At 36.1% G+C, this 22,023-nt stretch overlaps 1 protein-coding gene across 3 annotated transcripts in view; it reads right to left on the bottom strand.

The window, feature by feature from the left end:
* ERC1 (ELKS/RAB6-interacting/CAST family member 1) overlaps nucleotides 1–22,023 on the bottom strand; it is a 345,893-nt gene that overhangs the window by 187,777 nt on the left and 136,093 nt on the right. For all 3 annotated transcript variants that reach the window (XM_051962823.1, XM_051962825.1, XM_051962824.1), the window contains 3 exons: nucleotides 10,127–10,264; nucleotides 2,400–2,540; nucleotides 1,321–1,461 (listed from right to left, as the gene is read on the bottom strand). In XM_051962823.1, coding sequence (XP_051818783.1) covers nucleotides 1,321–1,461; nucleotides 2,400–2,540; nucleotides 10,127–10,264 — 420 coding nt within the window. The remainder of the gene's footprint in view (nucleotides 1–1,320; nucleotides 1,462–2,399; nucleotides 2,541–10,126; nucleotides 10,265–22,023) is intronic.

The raw sequence follows: 22,023 nt of genomic DNA, 5'->3' as shown, positions 1-22,023 counted from the left end.
ATCATTTGTTTTAGGTTTGAAATTTGTTTCCCCAACATTTCACAAATACAGTCTTAATACCAATAATTCTGCTAGATACTTAAGTATTTGGGAAAGAGTTAAAGTAGAAATCAGAAAGTTTCCATGTTTATTCCTGGCTTTACCATTTCATAACCATATTAATTTCCTTGTATAAGACACAATTTTCCTTGTCTTATACACAAAATGGAGATATGCAGGCTAAATAAAATAGTTAAGTGGATTCAAAACTAGTTGAATGGCTAACCCAAAAAGGAATCATTAAGAAGTTCATGTCAAATTAGAAGCTCTTTATATTATTATATTAAGGATTTGTGAATTGTTCTGTGCTGTTTAACCAAGCATTTATAACATGATTGGCAAATCTACAGAATATTAATTGTTAGAATACATAATACCTTGGAAGAGTTAAGACTCCAAAAGAACCTAAACTGTCAATCTAATAAGATGAAGTGAATGTAAAAGACTTCAAAATTATTAAGGTGGAACAACTATGGTTATGCAAAAGTTCACTTGGAAAAAATCTGGCAACTTTAGTAGACTTCAAATTCAATAATATAATATCATGGAGTCAGTTTGTGTAATGCAGTGGCCAAAAAACATCATTTCAGGATGCATTAAGAAAGGACCAATGAAATAATAGTCTTGTTATAGCCTACTTTGGCAAGCTCAAAAAAAAAGAAATATGATCAGTTGTGGATAAGACATTTTAGAAAGATCTCTGACAAAACAAAGAAATGGAAAAACTAATGCAGAGTGACTAAAATGATGAAGCACTTTGAGATAATACTAGATGTAGATTAAAGGAACTGGAAGAGAGAGGGGATGTTTAATGTGAAGAAAAAGAAATTTAGGCAGGATATAACAGATATTATTGGAACAGGGGCCTAGAGAACAAAATTAAGAATAATGGATAAAAATTGCAAAGAAGCAAATTTAGGCTTTGTCAAAGAAATCTTCTTAAGAATAATGTCTATCACAATGGATTGAGCTGTCAAAAGTAGTGAGGTCCCACTATTATTTAAAAAGGCAGCATGACACTTCACAGGTTATGTTGTACAGAGAATTCTTGTTTGGATATAGGGTGAACCAGATTCTCTCTGAAGTTTCTTCCTATTCTGATATTCAGTGATACATGAAATTTCCTGCCAAAAAAGAAGTAATAATTAGCTGGGATGTGTATATCTTTGTCTAGTGACTGTACCTATATGATTTTTATTAGTTTGGTTACTGGATATACTCAGTTATGTAATAGTTTCCCTAATAGCGAGCCAGCCCAGACAGGGCATTAAAAAAAAAAACCTTTTTCAATTGTGATTCCATTTTCAGACATTCTTCTTTCTTCTGCTCCAAAGCAATCTCCAGTGTCTTAAGTCTTGAATCCTTCTTTAGTCCTGAAGAAGCCAGAGAAGAAGCATGTTCCTTGAGGTCCAACAGTGAAGCCTAAAAACAAAAATAACTGATACATATTATCAGTGACAGCCAGAGGCCTCAACATTTATGCTATGTCTGTGTATTCTGATTTTCACTCTACCAGTATATACAAATGTATTCTTGTTTAAAAAACAATGATTGTTAGACAAGTTAGCTTTTCTCCATGTTAAATTTAAATCTAACCTCAAGTCAAAGAGTATTTAAGAATAACTGAAAGTTATTAACAGTCAAATTAAGAATTATACTTTTAAAACTTCTGTTACCATATTCAATAATCCTGAATAGGTATAAGTTCAATCATATAACAGAATTTTCACTTATACATGGAAAATAATAAGGCTCTGCTACATATTTATGTTTCTATAAAATTCAGAAGGTACCTCAAAAAGCCTTTGTATTAATGGCTCACATGGCTGTAAGCCATTTTTGCTCTTTAGTTTATATATTTCACATGAAGGAATATCTCTAAATTCAGTTTAAAAGGAAATTAAATACCCTGTTGATTGACAACTATTCCAGATATCACTGCCAATAACAAGAAATACTTCCAGAAATAAAGATCAGTAAATCCTTCCTTCATCTTCACATTCCTTCTGCCTTACCATCATTCCAACAACCCTAAAAATTTAACAGGGCCCCAATGATTTCAAGAACTGATTTAGAGAATGATATAAATTGTCAGAATTTCAATTATTCAAGGAATTAGCCAAGAATTTTAAAAATATATATAATATTACGCTGATACTGAACAATGTCCTAAAATCAAGCCATTTTGAACACATTCTTCAAGTGCTTTTCAGAAAACCTGCTGCTAAAATTATTAGATTCATCCTCCCAAATATATTCGATATGATCACGATCCCAAAAGTAACTATGATACTATATCCACATTCACAACAAGTCAGTATTTAAGTCAAATCAAACTTATCAATTTTTATGAAATTAACCTCTTTCTCAGAGAGGTCTCCTTGCAAGAGGCTGACTTTTTCCTTTAAGTCCTTCAGATCCTTCTTATAGTTGTCAATCTCCTCTTGCTTCTCCCGTTCATCTCTGTCCCGCTGCTCCTTCAAGCGTTCAATTGTCCTTTCCTAAGGAAAAAATATAAAAATCTCTTAAGGATTTTTGTTTGGTACTGCTACAAATTCTGATTATGGGTAAGGATCACTTAAAACAGATTTAAATATTGTGGATTTTTTTTCTTTTTGCCTTGTTTGTTTTAAAGCAAGCTATCTTTCCTACAATGATTCTGATAACAGAGAGTCAACATTCATCTGACTTTGCCCTCATGAAAAATACAGGTTTTTTTCAATTTCTGCTAGTACTGGAGATTGCAATAACTCCATTAATTCATATTCCAAGTAAACAATAATAAATAAATAAAACTGGTCATATCTGCTAAGGTCATTAAAGAAAGTTAGATAAGAAAACAAGCATCTACTGAAGAACCTACTATGTGCTGGAACCTATGCTAAGAGCTTTACAATATCTCATTCCATTTTCACAATAGTACTGTAAAGTAAAGATGGTATTATTATCCCTATTTTGCAGTTGAGGAAATTGACTCAAATAAAGGATAACAGACATTCCCAGAGTCATATAGTGTGTCTGAAGCCACATGTGAACTTGGGTCTTCCTGACTTCAGATCCAGAGTCCCACCCACCTTTGCTTCTAGGTAAATGACAAACAAGAAACAAATATTTCCTTTTCAGTTACTCACAAGCCAATTTATTTAAAAGATATCAAAAACATCTTAAACTTTATGGCATTTAAAAATTAAGTAAGAAGAAGGAATGTGAAAAAGGAATATTATTAAATTGATTTGCTTTCAAAGGGGTCACTAAGTTGGAAAGTTGAAACAACAAACCCTAAAACCAAAATATTCTGAATCCAAGAAAGTCAGGGAATATGACCATGTCCTTAAAAAAAAATCAAGTCTAAAATACATAGGGATGTTTTTTTATCTATTTCCCAGCTGTCCCAGGATGAGTCAAGCCACTTCTTTAAATAGTCATTCTTAAAATAACAACAAAAAAAAAACAAACCAACATCTTTGTACTTAAAAACACCATGAAATAACAGCAAAGATTAATGGTTATTTCACCCCAAAACTATAATACAATTTCAAATGGTTAAAAATGTAAAAATAACAAGTGTGTCATTTTTTTAAAATTAAAAAACACACAAGGATAATAAAATTGATCAAGAATGATTTTTTTTTTAAAAGAGCAAGCAAAAGAATTATCAAAAAGATGTGATTAAGAAGACATAGCATAGGATTATTTGAAGGGGTTCCAGGTGGTCAGTATTTGAAATATATATATCTATCAATCTGTTGATCAACATCCCTTTATTAAGCATTTACTACCTGCTTATGCACTGTGAATACAACAAAAAGTTGAAGAAGAAAAAACCCTGTCCTCAAAGAGTCATTTTCTAGTGAGGAAGACCACAAACAAATAAGTAGATACATAAAAGATACATCCAAAGTAAATATGACAGATAATCTTATCTGAGAGATGCTAGCATGTGAGAGCACTTTTCTCCAGAAAGTGGCTGGAAGGAAGAAAAGAATCCTGAGAAATTTTGAAAGAGGAGAAAGTACTCAGGTACTGGGGACATCAAGTGTAAAAATAAATACAAACAAAATAAGCCTAAAGGTAAAAGAGATCAAGGGTGAGTTTTTAAAGATGAAGTAAGCCTGGATATATTTGTAGACAAAAATAAGAAGCCAACAGACAAAGAATGACAAAGTCAGTTAGAGAGAGGGGATGAGAGAAGGAGCAATCTGCTAGAGAAAAGGGGATGGAGTGGGACATCTATGGACACAGATCTGCCTTGGCAAGGACAAAGGCCATCTTATATGGAGAGATTTCCCTTCTTTCTTCAGGGAATTTTCCAGAGGTTGGTAAAAACACCTGATTAGGTGACAAATATGTACTGAATGAACCTCAAAAGAGAACAGATTAAGTGACGGTGGTAGAGGATGGGTAGAAGTGAATGGAACCAGGGAGAGCTGTGACTCCTGCACCATGACAAGGTAGGAGGGAAAAGGGGAAGTTAACAACTCCAGAAAGGGCAATCAGAGCAGCTGGGTCTTCAAGAGTAAAGAGGTTTACCTGAATGCAAGGAATCGGAATGAGTGAAGGACAAGATGTCAGATGACAACCAGCTTGTTACCTGTGGAGAGGACAACAGAGGAGGCGGGCAGAGCTTGGATGGACTGCTGAGAGGGGGATGAAGGAGAAAAAGGGGACTTCGGGAACAGGCACGGTGGCACAGAGAACACGGCTATGCAGTAAGAGTTGGAGGATTCATGGGTTTAGAGGTCATAATAATCACTGAGAACCAATGCCTGTGTGTTCTCAGCAGGTCAGGCAGAAGAGCAACAGATGGTGACGCAGAGTGAAAGGCGAGGCTGGCTTCTCCTGGTATGAAGGTTTTGGGGAGAAGAAGCAATCGCTGAGTCAGCCTTCAGGGTGGAGTTCACTCAGGCTCGGCAAAGGCATATGGCTAGAAATGAAGTCAGGGAGAGGGGCTACGCCATGACTGGCCCAAATTAAGCCATTTCCTTTCAAGCTGAAGTGGAGAATGACTTAAGATTTACTCAGTCATGAAGCTTATGTCTGAGATAAGATTTGAACCAAGGAAGCCTTGGATTCTTTTTCGTACAAAGCCAGTATGGTTGAATTGCAGGGTACAGGGGAGCAATATACAAAACTGGAAAAAGTCAGAAAGAGCCAGATTGTGAACAAAGGATAACAGAGAAATACTGGGGTTTACTGAGGTGGGGATTTGGGGGTGGAGGGGAGAAGGTGAGGAAGGGTGAAGAGTGGAAAGTGGCATGTCACAATCAGATCTATAGAAAGAGAAATCTAAATCTTAACTGCAAAATCCCATAGTGAAGATAATTACTGGAGCAAAAAAAAGCTTCAGGACTTCCACTGCCATGATAGGGATAGTTATGTGGTACAATGCATAAGGTGCTAGGCCTGAAATCAAAGACTCATTTTCATGAGTTCAAATCTGGTCCCAGGCATTTACTAGCCGTATGATCCTGGGCAAACCACTTGAACCCTGTTTGCCCCAGATCCTCATTTATAAAATGAACTGGAGAAAGAAATGATAAATCACTCCAGAATCTCTTCCATAAAAACTCCAAATGGGCTCACAAAGACTCAGACATGACTAAAACAATTCCAGAACAACAAAAAATTGCCATGATATTCTAAAAATAAACATGGTTAATGTGTAACAAATTCAAAATAGGAGGAAAGCCCCAGAATTAATGGCAGAACATGTAGCGTCCTGGAAAATCTTGGAATTAGTTGTCTTCAGATATGGAATTTATCTTTTCTAGTAGCATTTGCTGAAACTGGAAACTTGTGAAAGGATTTTCTCTTTTCCTATAAGATGTATGCCAGTAAGAGAGTGCTGAATATTCTCCTCCGTTATAACCCTAGGGATTTCACAGAATCAAAGATTTGTAACACACTTCAGAGATCATCTAGTTCAATCTATATTGGAATACTGAACTTGAATTCCATGCTTCAAACAAGACTATGATTTACAAAGTGACCTCTCTTTTTCCCTTCCACTTCTTTTTTTATAGCAAAAAATTTAAGACTTTTTGTCCAGTGCTGCAAAACTCTTTTATTCTTCACAATCTTTCAAATGTCACAGAAATAGTTTCATTATCACATCTGCTACTTTCTTTAAGAGATGTAGTTCAGCTGTGTCTGTTGACTTGAATTTATCAAAAACAGCTGCATTATAATTGGGAAGATGCAAAGCCAAAATGGAGTAAACACAAGATCTCAACCATGCTCTCCCCTAAATCACTCCAAATTCCTTTAAATGACTCTAAACAAATTTTAGAGCATCAGAAGATGCAAAAGGTTGAAATCAAATAATTTTCCAGCTGAAGACAACTTAGAAGGTCAGCAGGAAAGGTCTATAGCATCAGGTTGGGAGTTGAGCATTTAGTCCCAGTACAGGCCATACCAACACATGTAATGGGCTGAGGCTCGAGTTGATGCACTGAGGTCCCAAGCACGTGAGGCTAAATAGTAATTGGACCATACTCTATTAATATATATGCTTGGAGAAAGAATGGCCCCCCCACCCACTCTTTGTGCAAGTCCTGATGTGCTGTATAGGAAATGACGTTTTTGGTGGGTGGAGGCAGGGGAGTGGGAAGGGAGCAGAAGGAGAGACTGCTGGCTGGGGTCTTGACACAGCTGCTCCCATTGCTATCGCGACGGCCCTTCATCTCCAATCCCCCTCTGCTAGCTGGCTTCCTGTCGCAGCTGCCCATATTACTATCGCAATCCTTTTTCACCTCTTCACTTCAATAAAGATTGAAGATTTTCCCCTTAACCTGAATTCCTGACTCCGGCTGATTTTAAATACACAGTCATCATAAACACATTGTAGCACTGGCCCCAGGGTCAGCAAAGCAGGAAATGGCTTAGGGACTTCTGAATCAGCGACAGTACTGGTGGCTTCCAGACCTCTCAGGCCAGGGAAACTAACGATGACTAAGGCCAGAAGAAGAGGTTTGCCAGGAGGGTAAAAGGTCTAGGAAACCCGGCAAACCAGGAGTAGGTGTGGGCAGTGGTGATGGTGACAGCTCCCAAAGGCCTCAGCTCACAGGAGGTCTCCTTACCAGCACTGAGGAAGGATTTTATTGCTTTAGCACACTAGATCTCACAGTTACAGGGGGGCAAGGACACTTTTAACAGCTCCAGGGCTGGTGTCAGGTTCCTAGAAGAATCTCTGAAAACAGCTGTACAAAACCGTACCCTCCACTCTGGAACCAGCGCCTTACTCTAATAAAGAATTAAAAGTCAAGTAACAGGCTGGGAAAATGAGCAAAAAACAAAAGAAGATTCTGACTTTAAAAAAGTTTCTATGATGACAAAGAAGATCAAAAACACAACCTCAGAAGATTAAAAAAAAAAAAAATCAAAGGTTCCCCATTCAAAGCCTTCAAGAAAAATAAGAATTTGTTTCTGACCATGAAGAGCGCAAGAGATTTTGAAAATCAAGTAAGAGAAAGAGAAAAAATTAGGAAGAGAATTCAGAGTGAAACAAAAGGAAATACAAAAAGCTAATGAAAAGAAGAATGCCTTAAAAAGCAAAATTGGCCAACTGGGAAAAGAGGTATAAAGCTCACTGAGGAAAAGAATTCCTTAAAAATTATGATTGAGCAAATAAAAGTTAATGACTTTATGAGAAATCAAAATACAATAAAGCAAAATCAAAAGGATAAAAAAAAAAAAAGATAAATGAAATATTTCATTGGAAAAACAACTGACCTGGAAAATAGATTCAGGAGAGATCATTTAAGAATTATTGGTCTGCTTGAAAAGTCAGAACCAAAAAAAAAAAAAAAAAAAATGCCTGAATATCATCTTTCAAGAAAATATCAGGCAAAATGCCACCCCCCCCAAAAAAAAACAACCAAAAAACCAAAACAAAAACTAATTCAAAAATGCTGGAGCTAAAAACAGAATTGTATAGGACCTATCAGCAGCCACAATAAAAGATCATAGTACTGGAATCACATTTACCAACAATCAAAAGAATTAGGCCTGTGGCCAAAAATATCATCTCCAGCAAAATTATGAGAATGAGAAAAAATGAACATTCAATGATCTTGCAGATTTTCAGAAATTTCTATTAACCAAACCTGAACTTAAAAGAAAATTTAACATGTAAGAGCCAATATCAAAGATCAATTTCAAGGAACTCAACTTGGACAATTTGGGTTTTATTTTGTTTTTACATGGGATATGTATACTACATATTTAAGATTGATATAAATGATAGGATAACTCAAAAGAAAGATTGGGACAGAATTAAGGTAAAAATAGTAATTCTATTATGCAAATGAGGTACAGAGGAAGAAGATATACACAGAGGCATTAGAGAGGGGAGGAGGGCTCATAGTTCTGAAAACCTACTCACATCAAGAATGGGTTAAATAGGCAACAGTTAAATATGCAACCCTACATATATACCATAAAAGGATAGCACCTTCCAAAATTCATAAAGAAATAAGAGGGAAGGGATGAGCAGATAGGGAAGAAAAGGATGCTCCAAGAAAACAGAGGAGGGATTCATGGCTGGAGGTAGGTTAAGTAATAGCAAGACAAATTAAGGAGCAGAATTAAAGCAAAGAATCAGCAGAAGTAGGAAAGATGTGTGTGTATGTGTGTGGGGAGGAAGGTGAGGTGTATGTTTGTGTGTACATATGGGGAAAGGGGGCAGAGATAAAAGGAGGAAAAAAAATAAAGTAAACGTGCAGATTATAGAACAAAAGAACAATTTACAAGAAAGTAAAGAATATAATTTCTCCTAGTCATATATATATATACTTTCTTGAACTGATATTTATTGTTATATATTTTGAATCCTCCCTGATGTTCTGCTAGGCACATGATAATGTTCTCTTTTTGTGTTGTTTTATTTTGTTTTGAATTTTTTTTGTTTTTTTCTTTTTTTTTAAATAAAATTTTATTTTTTTAAAAGTATCAGGGAAAACCGTCCTGATAATCTCAAATCAGAGGGTAAAGTCAAAACTGAAAGAATCCACTGATCACTTGCTGAAAGAGATCCCAAGATGAAACCTCCCAGGAATATCATAGCCAAATTCTAGAACTCCAAGGTCAAAGAGAAAATATTGCAGGTATCCAGAAAGAAACAATTAAAGTATAGTGAAACCACAGTCAGGATAATATAAGATTTAGCAGCTTCTACATTAAAGGACCAGAGGACTTGGAATATGATATTCCAATATAGGGATAGGGATAGAATTACAATCAAGAATCACCTACCCAGCAAAACTGAGTATGATCCTCCAGAGGAAAAGTTGGTCATTCAATGAAATAAAGGATTTTCAAGCATTTGTGATGAAAAGACCTGAATAGAAAATTTGATTTTCAAATACAGGACTCAGGAGAAGCATAAGGAGATAATCAAAAGAGTGATAGTATTATGGCAGTTAGAAGGTGTGTGTGTGTGTGTGTGTGTGTGTGTGTGTGTATGTGTGTATGTGTGTGTGTGCGCATGCACATACACACATATAATTATACGAGAGAGAGAGAGAAAGAGAAAGACACAAAGGGTAGAGGTGTAAGTTCAATATGAAGGGATAATATCTTTTTTAAAAAATTAAGGGGTGAGAGAGTATTGGGAGAAAGAGAAAAGAAGAAATGTAATAGTGCAAATTATCTGCCAAAAACAAGGCAAGAAAAAGTTTTTACAGTGGAAGGGAAGAGGGGAAAAAGGGAGAATAGAAGAAGAGCGAATGAACTTTACCCTTATCAGAATTGGCTCAAAGAGGAAATAACATATACATTCCACATGGATATAGAAATTTATCTTACCTTGAAGAAAAGTAGGAAGAGGAGAAAGAAAGGGGAGAAGATAATAAAAGAGAGGGCATATTGGGGGAGGGAATTGTCAGTAGCAAAGTTTTAAAAAACAATGTAAAAAAATTTATTTTAAATGTAACTGGAGAAAATATAATTTTTTAAAGCATCTAGGTACTTTCCAATTTAATTTTCTACTATTCATTTCCCCCTATATGTTCCCTTTGTTTTCAAAATATTATTTAGCAACAAATACCATCCCTAAAGTGTCAAAAGTAACATGAGATTTACCACTCACCTTCTCTGAAAGGGCTTCTTCAAGAGTAGTCAATGCAGTGTCAGTATTGGTGGTGTCAGCTTGTAGAGATTTGACTCGTTCTTTCAAATTGCTCATTTGTTTCTCCTTATCTCTAAGTTGCTCTTGAAGATTTTCTATCTATAAAGAGAGCCAAAAGGAAAGCCAACTGAGAAAAGTAGACACAAGAATGAATTAATTTAAGTCCTTCATTGCTCTGTTTGTAGTTGCCTGTGAAGCAGAAATACGAGGCCTTTCTTCTTATTATTTTTTTCTTTTTTTGGCTGAGGCAATTGGGGTTAAGTGACTTGCCCAGGGTCACACAGCCAGGAAGTGTTAAGTGTCTGAAGCTAGATTTGACTTCAGGTCTTCCTGATTTCAGGGTTGATACTCTATTCACTATATCAACTAGCTACCCCAAGGCCTTTATTCTTTAAATATAATTCAAACCAGCTCCCCAAGTCTCAGTTTCAAAATTGCTCTTAAATACAATTCTTGGCCAGGTGGAAAAAAAATGAAAAAAAAAAAAAAAAAAAGAAAATGAAGTGAAAACAAGAAGAATATCAGCTTAAATAAATCTGTGATATGCACACACACATATCACAATATTTAAACACTTCCAAGAAGATGAAAATTGATAAAAGTAATGTTCTTACAAAAAAGTAACAGAAAAATAATATAACAGCTATATGAAACAAAAATAGGTAAATAACAGCTAAATAATAATTTAGATTTGTATATTTTTTTGACACAATATATTATCTCAATTTATTTGCAATCACTAATGAGAGTATATCTCTTCAAAAAGATGTAAAAACTGAACGGAAAATTAAATAATTTTCCCAAGGTGAGAGGCAAATCAATGGTGGACTATAAATGGAAAAGATTTCCAAAGCCCCATCAAGGTTAATTAAAGTATATATTTAAGAAAGACCTATGAATGGGAACACAATCAGGAGAAGATGTGCACAAATTAACAGTGTAAATGTGTAACAAATTAATCCTTGTGAAAAAGTTAAGTAATAGTTATGGCTTTCACAAATGCATTGGTTTTGACATCCTTTAAAAATAATTGTAAAAGTTTCAGACATAAGGAATATTTCTCATCTTAATAAAATCAACCGGCTAACAAACATCTGAAATGAGATTTGAATAACAAAAATTTCAAAAATTTTGTGATACATTATTATTATTATGTGGCAATCTAAAGACATTGCTCCATCTTCCAAATATTTTTCTAATTAATCAATTCAATCAAAATTCTTCTGGGTTTTTTAAAAGCATAGTTGAAAATATGACTTCATATAAATAAAAGCCAAGGGATACCATGGTTTAATGGTGATATGGGGCTACCTGAACTTGTCTTCCTGAGTTGCCATATTTTCCAGAAGGATTGTACATAAAATATGCAAGATTCCTAAACATATCAAGGATGAAAGTCTTTTCCCCTGCTCCTGTGCTGGCATAATTAGTTGTTTGTATCCTAAGCTGCACTCTACACAGATAGCTATCAGTCAGCCTGCATCAGAATGAGAAACTATGCAACTAAGACCTTTGCAGATAAGTAGATTATCCTATTTTCATAGGATAGCACCTCTTAAGAAAAAAGAATGCTGCTTTTACCTTATTACATGTTCATGTTTTTCTCCTCCCTTTTCTTTTCCTTTCTATTCCCTTTCAAGAGGGGATTTTCCCCCCATCTCTGCAGTCTTTTCCCTCCTGCCAAGCCATTCCTATTTAGGAAGCACTTACTGTCCACTCCTCCCCTTTTTGTGGCAATTTCATAAATATGCAAGCTTCTGTTTAGATTACAATCACATACATATTTTTCTTTTGTAATAAATCAAATTATTACCCATATCCCACGGAGTTTTAATTTCTGAATGACAGTTTAATTGATGTCAAAAGTAGGATTAAGATCAGACAAAATGACTCAAGTCCTCCTGTCCCTGGTACTTGGCTCCCTAAGCAACACTTCTCTGCTCCAATCTCCTCCTCCTTTCTCTTTCAATTGAGTCCCCTGTTACAAGAAAATCCAGATTTCCACAGCTAAGGGAATAGCAGACTCTGCTTTTGAAAGAGCTCTCATGTAAGGCATTTTAACTCTTTAGGATATCCCAACCAAAATAGATTTGAAAGTCCAATGATACAGACAATTGGGGCATACTGAATGGATAAAGATGAAAAAGTTATCCTAGATGGACAGGATCGGGCTTCTCCACTCTAGATTTTGGTGGTACTTAGCTAGGAGACCTGGTCAAATAGAGCTCCATGTTGGGCTCTGATTTCTGAATGGAATCAATCAGGTGCAATCAATGAAGGGTCTACGGTGAGCTCTAGTTTCAGTGATCTAAGTAAATAACAAGCAGAAGAAGAGGGCTCTAATTTGAGCTCTGGTTTCTAGTAATCTAAAAATAATTAAAGACTAAAAAAAAAATCACACAAAAAACAGAACACATGAATGAATTAAGAATATAAAAATAAAATAAATTTTTTTGTTTGTATGTTTGCGTTGGTTAATAAGGCATCTAATGAAGCCACCTGTAATGGGGCTGAAGCTCTTGAGTTGCACTGAGGTCCCAAGCACTTGAGGCTAATTAGCAATTGGACAATACTCTCTTAATATATGCTTAGAGAAAGAATGGCCCCGCCCACTCTCTGTGGAAGTTTGATGTGTTGTATAGGAGATTGTGTAGAAGATTTGGTGGGTGGAGTGTGAGAGCCAGAGGCATTGCTGGCCAGATTCAAGTTGTGATTGCTCTCACTTCGTATTGCCATTCCCATTCACCTCTGCAAAGAATAAAGATCAAGTATTTTCCCTTATCCTGACTTCCTGACTCCAGCTGATTTTAAAATATATGGTCATCACAGCCACCGAAGGAGAATGCCACAGACTAAATGTTAGAACTTCATGGCTGTAGAACCTGGATAAATGATCTTAAGAATTGTCTTTACCATGTAGGTAGGAAGGTTAAATATCTGGAATTTTAATCAGATGTCTTAATTTAATCTGTATATCTGAAGCCAAGGCTAGCAAGGGATTTTCAGAGCTGATGAAAAGATTTTCAGACCCTTTATTGTTTTATTATGAATTCCTTAGTAAAAGAGGTCCACACATACATGTGTTTTTCTCTTGTAAGAAATCAAAATTTAATTTCTGGCTGACAAAGAACAGAGAATCTGTTTCAAAGACAGAAAGACATGTTCAAATCCCATCTCTGACCCAAACTGGCTGTGTGACTTAGGCAAGTCATTCAATCATTCTGTGCTATAGTCAATTCTCAAAAAGTTGCAAGAAAAAGTGACCACTTTCATCGACAGAGGGAGTTTCCTCACCTGACAATTCCCAGTATCAAAGAAATGACAAATCTAATGACTATTCCATATAGCTGTCATCAATGAAAAGAGAAAATTCCTTGAACAATAATAAGGTATGTTTATATAGTGTTTTTAAGTTTTGCAATGTAGGTGTCTCTCTTCAACTCTTCACTATCTCTCATCCCTAATATCCAATCCACTGCCAAAGCCTGTCAATTTTGCCTTTTCTATATCTCTTGAATATGCCTCCTCCTCTCCTCTGATACTGCTATCACTGTATTAGAAATCTCAAACTGGATGTCTTGCAGAAATCTTTTGCTCAATACAAAGTCAAAACTCATTAACTTTCTCCCTAAATTCTTCCCCCTGATTTTTATCAACAGCTTGGTAAAGGAGACACACATATGCTGGAATCCTAGTGTTAACTCAACTTGAAACAAGGTGATAACTCAAGGGAAATATTAGAATCTTAGTGTTAACTCAATGGAATTGATACAATGGTTGTGTTCACATCTTTAGAGAATCAAGAAGTATTTAAGTACTCATTGGAGTTCACAAGTATGGGAGATTCACAAAGTTAACTTTGTAACTTTGTGAATTCACACCTCCCTTAATCCCTCCCTCGGAGGGGAGTAGTCAACCTTTGGGAGATCATATATAAGAAGTGGACAGAGGCTCAGTACCGAGTTCAGCTGAAAAGATTGAGAGGGGAGTATCAAGTCAGGTCAGTTCAGAGCCAGAAGCCCTCTCTCAGAGACAAGAGAGATTCATTCCAACTTTCACCTTGGTGCTTGCTGGAGGCTGAAGAAAGCAGAGGCAGAAGCAAGGGACAATCTGCAAGAGCTCTTGGAACCAAGCAGAAAGATAGGCCTCTAAGAAAAACTAACCGGGCCATTTTGAAGGAGAAAATAAATGTTTGAACTTTTATCACCAGACTGCGTTTTGGGTGATTATTACTTTCAACTGAAACTAAGGCTGCCTCCAGAAAACCTCCCCAAGAAACCGGCTCCCAGAGAGAACCTTCATATTTTAAAGAAGAAAAATATCATACACACAGACAGACACACACACACACACACACACACATGTAAAGAAAATAAGACCTTTATGTTATGAGTTCAAATGTTGGAGTTCTTGTTCTTCTCAAAACACAGCCGGTTTAGCTTAGAGCCCTCCGGATGTCTCCAAATCCAAAGGTTCTGTCCTTCAGCCTCTGCCTCTGCTTTCTTCAGCCTCCGACCAACACAGAGATGGAATGAATCTCTTGTCTCCTTCACTTGGGGCTCGGCTAGCTTTCTGGTGAGTCTTTCAGACCAGCTTGGTCTCAGTGCGGGGCGTGCAGGAGCCCAGCCACCAGCTACAGTGGTGTGAGATGAAGATGAATCTGGTTGTCCACTGAACTCTCCACTCGTAGCTTTATCCTCTGAAAACTCTTCGTCTCCCACCAGCCAGCCAAGTGGAAAATATTCTGCCTTGCCTCGGAAAGAGGGCTTCTGGCGTAATTCCGCTGAAATCCGTCAAAGTGCTCTCTGCACCAGAGTCGCTCCTCTCAAGTCCAGCTGAACTCTCCTCTGCGACCAGCCAGCCAAGAGGAAAATTGTATTCTGCCATAGATCTCTCATCGCTGGCCTTATATCTGACTCTTCTGAGAGAATGGGATTATGGGTTTTCTCCCATAGTGCTCTCTGGCCCAAAGAGCTTTAAGGGAGATGTGAACTCCCTTGAAGTTAGAAAGTTTACTTTGTGAAGCTGGCATACTTGTGAACTCCAATGAGTAAAGGTGTGAACACAAGCCTTGTATTAATTAGTTCTACTTAGTACCTTGTTTCAGGTTCTGCCCAAAACATCTTCTTGTAAGATTAGATCAACTCTAATTAGTTAGCAGTTTGTAAGGATTCCAACACCTTTAAAATAAAAGACCAGGTTAAATAGTAAAGCAGGTACAAAAAGTCAATGAGAAGAATGTCTTAAAAAGCATAATTAATTGGCCAAATGGAAAAAGAAGCACACAAAAATAATTCTTCTTCTTCTTCTTTTTTTTAAAAACAATCCAACAAGCATTTATTGCATCTACTATGTGCCAGAAACTGTACAAGAGGCCCTGGGAACTCAATGAAAAAGGAAACAATTTTTGCTTTCAAGGAACTTAAAGGAAAAAAAAAAATTTCACCTCATTAAAGCACTTACAATTGGAGGGGACCTGGAAAGTTTCCAATGGAGGTGGTACTCGAGATAAATCTTGAAGGAAGCCAGATATTATAAAAGAATGGGATGAGGAGGAAGGGGATCCTAGACATGAAAGACACCCGTGAAAGAAAAGATTCTTCTGATTAAATTATGACCAAAGGGCCATAAAACTGTGCATAATCCCTGACTCAGCAGTGTCTCTACTGGGTCTTTATCCCAAGGAAATCACAAAGGAGGGAAAAGGACTCATATGTACAAAAATACTTGTAGCAGTTTCCTTTGTGGTAGCAAAGAATTGGAAAATGAACAGATATCCATCAACTGGGGAATAACTGAACAAGTTGTAGTGCATGAAGAAAATGGAATATTATTGTTCTATTAAAAAATAATGAACAAGCTGATTTCAGAAAGTTCTGGAAAGATTTACATGAACTGATGCTGAGTGAGTGAATCAAGCAGAACCAGGAATACATTATGCACAATAACAGCAAGAATGTGCAATGATCAAAGAAATGCAAAAATTCACTGATGGAGTTGTGAACTGATTCAACCATTCTGGAGAGCAATTTTGGAGCTATATCCAAAGGACAATGAAACTGTGCATACTCTTTGATCTAGCAGTGTCTCTATTGGGTCTCTATCCCAAAGAGATCATAAAAAAGGGGAAAGGACCCACATGTACAAAAAAGTTTGTATCAGCTCTTTTTTAGAGAAGCAAGGAATTGGAAATTGAGTGAATGCCCATCAATTGGGGAATAGTTGACTTATATGAATGTAATGTAATACTATTATTTTATAAGAAACAATGAGTAGGCTGATTTCAGAAAAGCCAGAAAGGACTTACACGAACTAATGCTGAATGAAGTGAGCAAAACCAAGAGAACATTGTATATAGTTACAGCACGATTTTGGGATGATCAATTGTGATGGACTTGGCTCTTTTCAACAGTGAGATGAATTAATAGAGTTCTATGGACTTGGGATGGAAAATGTCATCTGCATCCAGAAAAAGAACTATGGAGCCAGAATGTGGATCCAAGCATTTTCACCTTTTGTTGTTGGTTTTTTTTCTTTTTCATGTTTTTTCCCCTGTTTGATCTGACTTTTCTTGGATAGTACGATGAATATGGAAACATGTTTAGAAGAATTGCATGTATTTAAGCTACAATCTGGAAACAAGGATTTGCAAAGGTGAATGTTTAAAACTCAATTCATGAGTTCAGAAAAATAAAATACTATTAATACATTATTACATTATTAAGAAATGATGAGCAGGCTGATTTCAGAAAAGACTGGAAAGTCTTACATGAACTGATGTTGAGTGAATTGAGCAGACCCACAAGAACATTGTATATGTTCACATGATTCACGTGAATTATGGAGACTGAATATGTATTCAAGCATAGTATTTTCACATTTATTTATTTGCTTTTACTTTCATAGTGGTTTTTTTCTTTTGATCTGTTTTTTCTTGCACAAAACAACAAATATGAAAATATGTTTAAAAGGATTGTACATGTTTAACATATCAAATTGCTTACTGTCTTGGTGAAAGAGGAGGTGTAAGGGAGAGAGAGAAAAAAATTTGAAATATAAAATCTTAGCAAAATAAATGTTGAAAATTATCTTTATATGTATTTGAAAAATAAAATACTATTGAGAAAAAAGAAAAAAAAAAAGAAAATAGTATGCTTTGAGCTACTTGCAGTCTCCATAGTTATCTAAATGAGATTGTATTTTCTATCCAAAGCATACTGGAATTGTCTTGGATCACGTATTGCTGAGAAGAGCTAAATATATATATATATAGTTGATCACCACACAATCTTAGTGTTAGTACACAATTACTTACTACTGTTAGTACTGTTGTCCTGATTCTGTTCACTTCACTCAGCATCACTTACACTTCATGTATTAGTTCAGTTCATCATTTCTTATACAATAACAATATTCCATTACATTCAGATAACACAACTTATTCATTCATTCCACAGTTAATGGGCATCTACTCAATTTCCAATTCTTTACCACCTTAAAAAGAACTGCTACAAACATCTTTCCTCATGTGAGTCCTTTTCCCTTTTTTTATGATCTCTTTGGGATAAAAGTCTAGTCTGCTCATCATTTCTTATGGCACAATAGTATTCCACCATAATTATACACCACTGTGTGTGTTTAGCCATTCCTCAATTAATGGCCACCCCTCAATTTCCAATTCTTTGCCCCCAAAAAAGTCCTGCTATAAATATTTTTGTACATCTAGGTCCTTTTCCTTTCTTAACCTTTTTTGAGATATAACCCTAAAAGTGCTATTACTAGAACAAAGGATATAAAGGTTATATAGGATTTTATAGTCCTTTGGATATAGTTCCAAGTTAATTTACAAAATGGTTGAATCAGTTCACAACTCCAACAGTGTATTAATGTCTCTTTTTCCCACTCCCTGATATTCTCAATGGTATTACTTAGTTCCACTTCAAGGGTAATGTCTTGCCAATCAAATTCTTCACAAAGATATGCATTGTCAACTAGTGATGATGGTAAAGCACACACTCAACAATGGCGTCAATTACTATCTTTGGTGGATTTAATCTTGTAGATTTCCTTTCTCCTTGCCTGTGATCACTAAATTTGTGTAATTTTGAGATGGAAATAGTCATTTATTATACTTTAGCTCTAGATTTCTTGACTACCATTTGGTTTAGTAAGATTTTTAAATTTTTATTGAAGTTAGTGTATGGAGGGCAGCTAGGTGGTGCAGTGGTCAGAGCACCAGCCCCTGAAGTCAGGAGGACCTGAGTTTAAATTTGGCCTCAGAGACTTAATACTTCCTATCTGTGTGACCCTGGGCAAGTCACTTAACCCCAATTGCCTCCGGGGGGGCGGGGGGGGGCAGGGAGGGAGGAGAGAAGTTAGTATATGAGAGCTGAATACCTGCATCCATTCAGACATGTCCAAGTCTCAGGACATGGTTTGTATGAATTAATTTTCTTTTTTACTCACAAAGTCACAACTATAATTGAGGCTCTTACAATCTTTTCAAAAAATTGTTTTTATAGTCTCATAATTGTTTTGATACCTTAAGTCTATTCACTCTTCAAATCACCATCAATATTTTGAAAGGTACTAGTCTCTATCCTTCTCTTAATGATTCCCAGCTGCTTATGGGACACAGAATAGAAGCTAGTGCAATAAAGCTATCCACAATCTGGATTTCTAGATTTAATTAAATTATTCCCTTTCATGAACTCTAACAATTCAGAGAAATAGCTATAGTTTCATGAACTTGATATTCCTTCTCCATATGCTTGCATTATCCATCCTCAAAGGTTGAAATATAGCCCTATTCATCTTTACTTCTCAGAATCTTTAAGTCCACTTTAAGGCTTATCTTATTTGCTCTATGAAGCTTTTCCTAATCCAGATTTGAAAAAGAAATGTAGAGATCAGAAGTTAAATCAGGTACTAGTGGATGAATATAGGAGTTTGCGACAGTCTTATAAAAACAAAATCAAGAATGAATTAAGACTGATGAAAAAAATTAAGGACAATAAAATTATTATTTTAATAATACTGAGAGAAATCACAGAATTTGAGAACTTGAAGAGATTTAGTAGTTATCTAGTCCAACTTAAATATAAAAGGAATCTCAAACTAGTTCCAGTTGTTCAGTGACGAAGAAAGCCTGTAGAAACAAAGTGTGGATCACAATATAGCATTTTCACGCTTTCAGTTGATGTTTGCTATCATTTTCTTTTCCTTCTCAGATTTTTTTTTTCTTTCTAGATCTGATTTTTCTTGTGCAGCAAGATAACTATATATATTGGATTTAAGATATTTTAACATATTTAACATGTATTGGATTACCTGCCATTGGGGAGGGGGTGGGGTGTGGAGTTCTTGTTCTTCTTTATAATAATAACATATAGATGGGGGAGAAGGTAGATTTCTCGGGGGAGGTTTTCTTGGAGGCAGCCTTAGTATCAGTTCAGATAGATAATTACCCCAAATGCAGCCATCTGGTAAAAATACAAACATTTTTCTCCTTCCAAAATAGCCCGGTTAGTTGACGCCTATCTGCTTGGTTCCAAGAGCTCATGCAGATTGTCCTTTGCTTTCTTCAGCCTCCAGTCAGCACAAAGATGAGATTCATTCCATCTCCTTCACTTGGGGCTCGGCTAGCTTTCTGGTGAGTCTTTCAGACCAGCTTGGTCTCAGTGGGGTTAATGCAGGAGCCCAGCCACCACAGTGGTGTGAGATGAAGATGAATCTGGCTGTGCCTCTGAGAGAGCCTTCTCAATCTTCCGCTAAACTCTTGACTCGTAGCTTCTTCCTCTGAAAACTCTCCTTCCGCCACCAGCCAGCCAAGTGGAAAATATTCTGGAATGAATCACTCTTCACTGGCTTATATATGACTCTTCTGAGAGAATGGGATTATGGGTTTTCTCCCATAGTGCTCTCTGGCCCTAAAAGCTTCAAGGGAGGTTGAATTCAGATATCTCATACTAAACCCTGAAATTTCCCTAACGTGTGAACTCCAATAAGTAAAGGTGTGAACACAAGCATTGTATCAATTAGTTCTACTTAGTACCTTGTTTCAGGTTCTGGCCCAAAACATCTTCTTGTAGGATCAGATCAATAATGTATCAACTCTAATGAGTTAGCAGTTTGTAAAGATTCCAACATCTCTGGGTCATCCTACATTCAGAGGCCCAGTGAAAGCCTCGGTTACATTTTGGACATGGGGTTTTGGGTTTTCTCTCACCCTGTCTTCTCACTCTATCTCCATATCTACAATGAGCTCTCAAATGTCCAACTTTTCCACACTGAAAACATCGACGAGTTTCTCTAGAATTCCTTTGCCAAGAGGGACCCTGTCTTTCCACGTTCATCATAGTTTGGGTATAATAAGCATTTGTGCCCAGTGTGGCATAGCGTCTTATGATTGCCTCTAAAGGAGCATCTTTGTCTAGCCCCCATATAATTCTTTTGCAAATATCATTGGCATTTTCCTTAGCCAAATGTCTAGTCATTATTTCTGTTGCTGCATTGTCTCCAATGGTTCTTATTACAGCTGTTTGCAAATGCCCCACAAAACCTGCAAAAGGTTCATTGGGACCTTGCTCTATTTTTGTAAAAGCTTTGCTTCCAGGGTGGTGATCGGTATACATATAAGATCAGATCAATAATCTATCAACTCTAATGAGTTGGAAGTTTGTAAAGATTCCAACAGTGGGGGAAAGGAGGGAAAAATTTGGAAGAGAAAGTTTTGCAAGGATCAATATTGAAAAATTACCCATGCATATGTTTTGTAAATAAAAAGCTTTTATATACATATGTATATATATGAAAGGAATCTCCACCATAAAATAACTAACAAAAAAGCATGCTTGAAAAACTCCACAAAAGGGAAGGCTCCCACCTCTTAAGGCAGTCCATTTCACTTTTAGATAGCTATTATTGTTGGGAGTTTTCCCTATCATTGAGCCTAAATCTATCCCTCAGCCATACAAAAACGTCTAATTTCTCCTCCATATGACAATCCTTAAACATCTGAAAATGTCTATCAAGTTTCCCTTGAGTCCTCTCTTTCCCAAGATTTATATGTCCAATATTTTCAATCAATCCTCTCATATCGTGGACTCATCGCCCTAGCTTCCCTCCTCCAGATCATCTCTAGTTTATTAATGTCCTTCTTAAACTATTGCATTGAGGATTGAATATCAGTTAAGCTAGGGGAAAGAGAAGAGTCAGAGTAAAATGGAACTACTTATAACCTGGGTTTTTTTTGGTAAACTATTCCTCTATATTAATATAATCCAAACTACACTGGTTTTGGGGGCTATGACATTCACACTGTTGGCTTCAGATCTTTTTCAAAAGAATTGCTATCCATCCATGCTTATACCCTGTCTTACTCTTGTGAAATTGGTATTTTATAACTAAGCATAAGATTTTCCATTTATCCCTAATGAATTCAATCTAAATTGATACAACCCAGCATTTCTGCCTTTGCTTTTGTTTTCTGAATCCGTTGTCTAGCATGCAGCTATTTCTCCCAGCTTTTTATCAAATTTAATGAGTAGGGTCCAATCAAAGACAGGATTGGACTTATCCTAAGCATAGATGTAACTATGATAAATGACAACAGAGAGAAGGCAGAGATAATTAAATATTACTTTGCTCCTATTTACTCAACCAAAAGAATTCAACTTTGTATAGATAAAAGAAAAAGAGATGATGATGAATTGATACTTCAGATAAAGAAATTAAAGAGAGTAAATAGCAAGTTACATTTGATAAATTCAATTGATCGGGCTCAGAAGACATTCAATCATGAATTGAAATGATTTGAAATGACTAAGCAAGAATAAGTAAAATTTAATGATAGGTAA

The sequence above is a fragment of the Antechinus flavipes genome, chromosome 5, assembly GCF_016432865.1.
Source record: "Antechinus flavipes isolate AdamAnt ecotype Samford, QLD, Australia chromosome 5, AdamAnt_v2, whole genome shotgun sequence".
In the NCBI taxonomy this organism is placed as follows: domain Eukaryota; kingdom Metazoa; phylum Chordata; class Mammalia; order Dasyuromorphia; family Dasyuridae; genus Antechinus; species Antechinus flavipes.
Note: the sequence above shows the minus strand (reverse complement) of the source record. Positions and strands in the feature narration are given on the sequence as shown.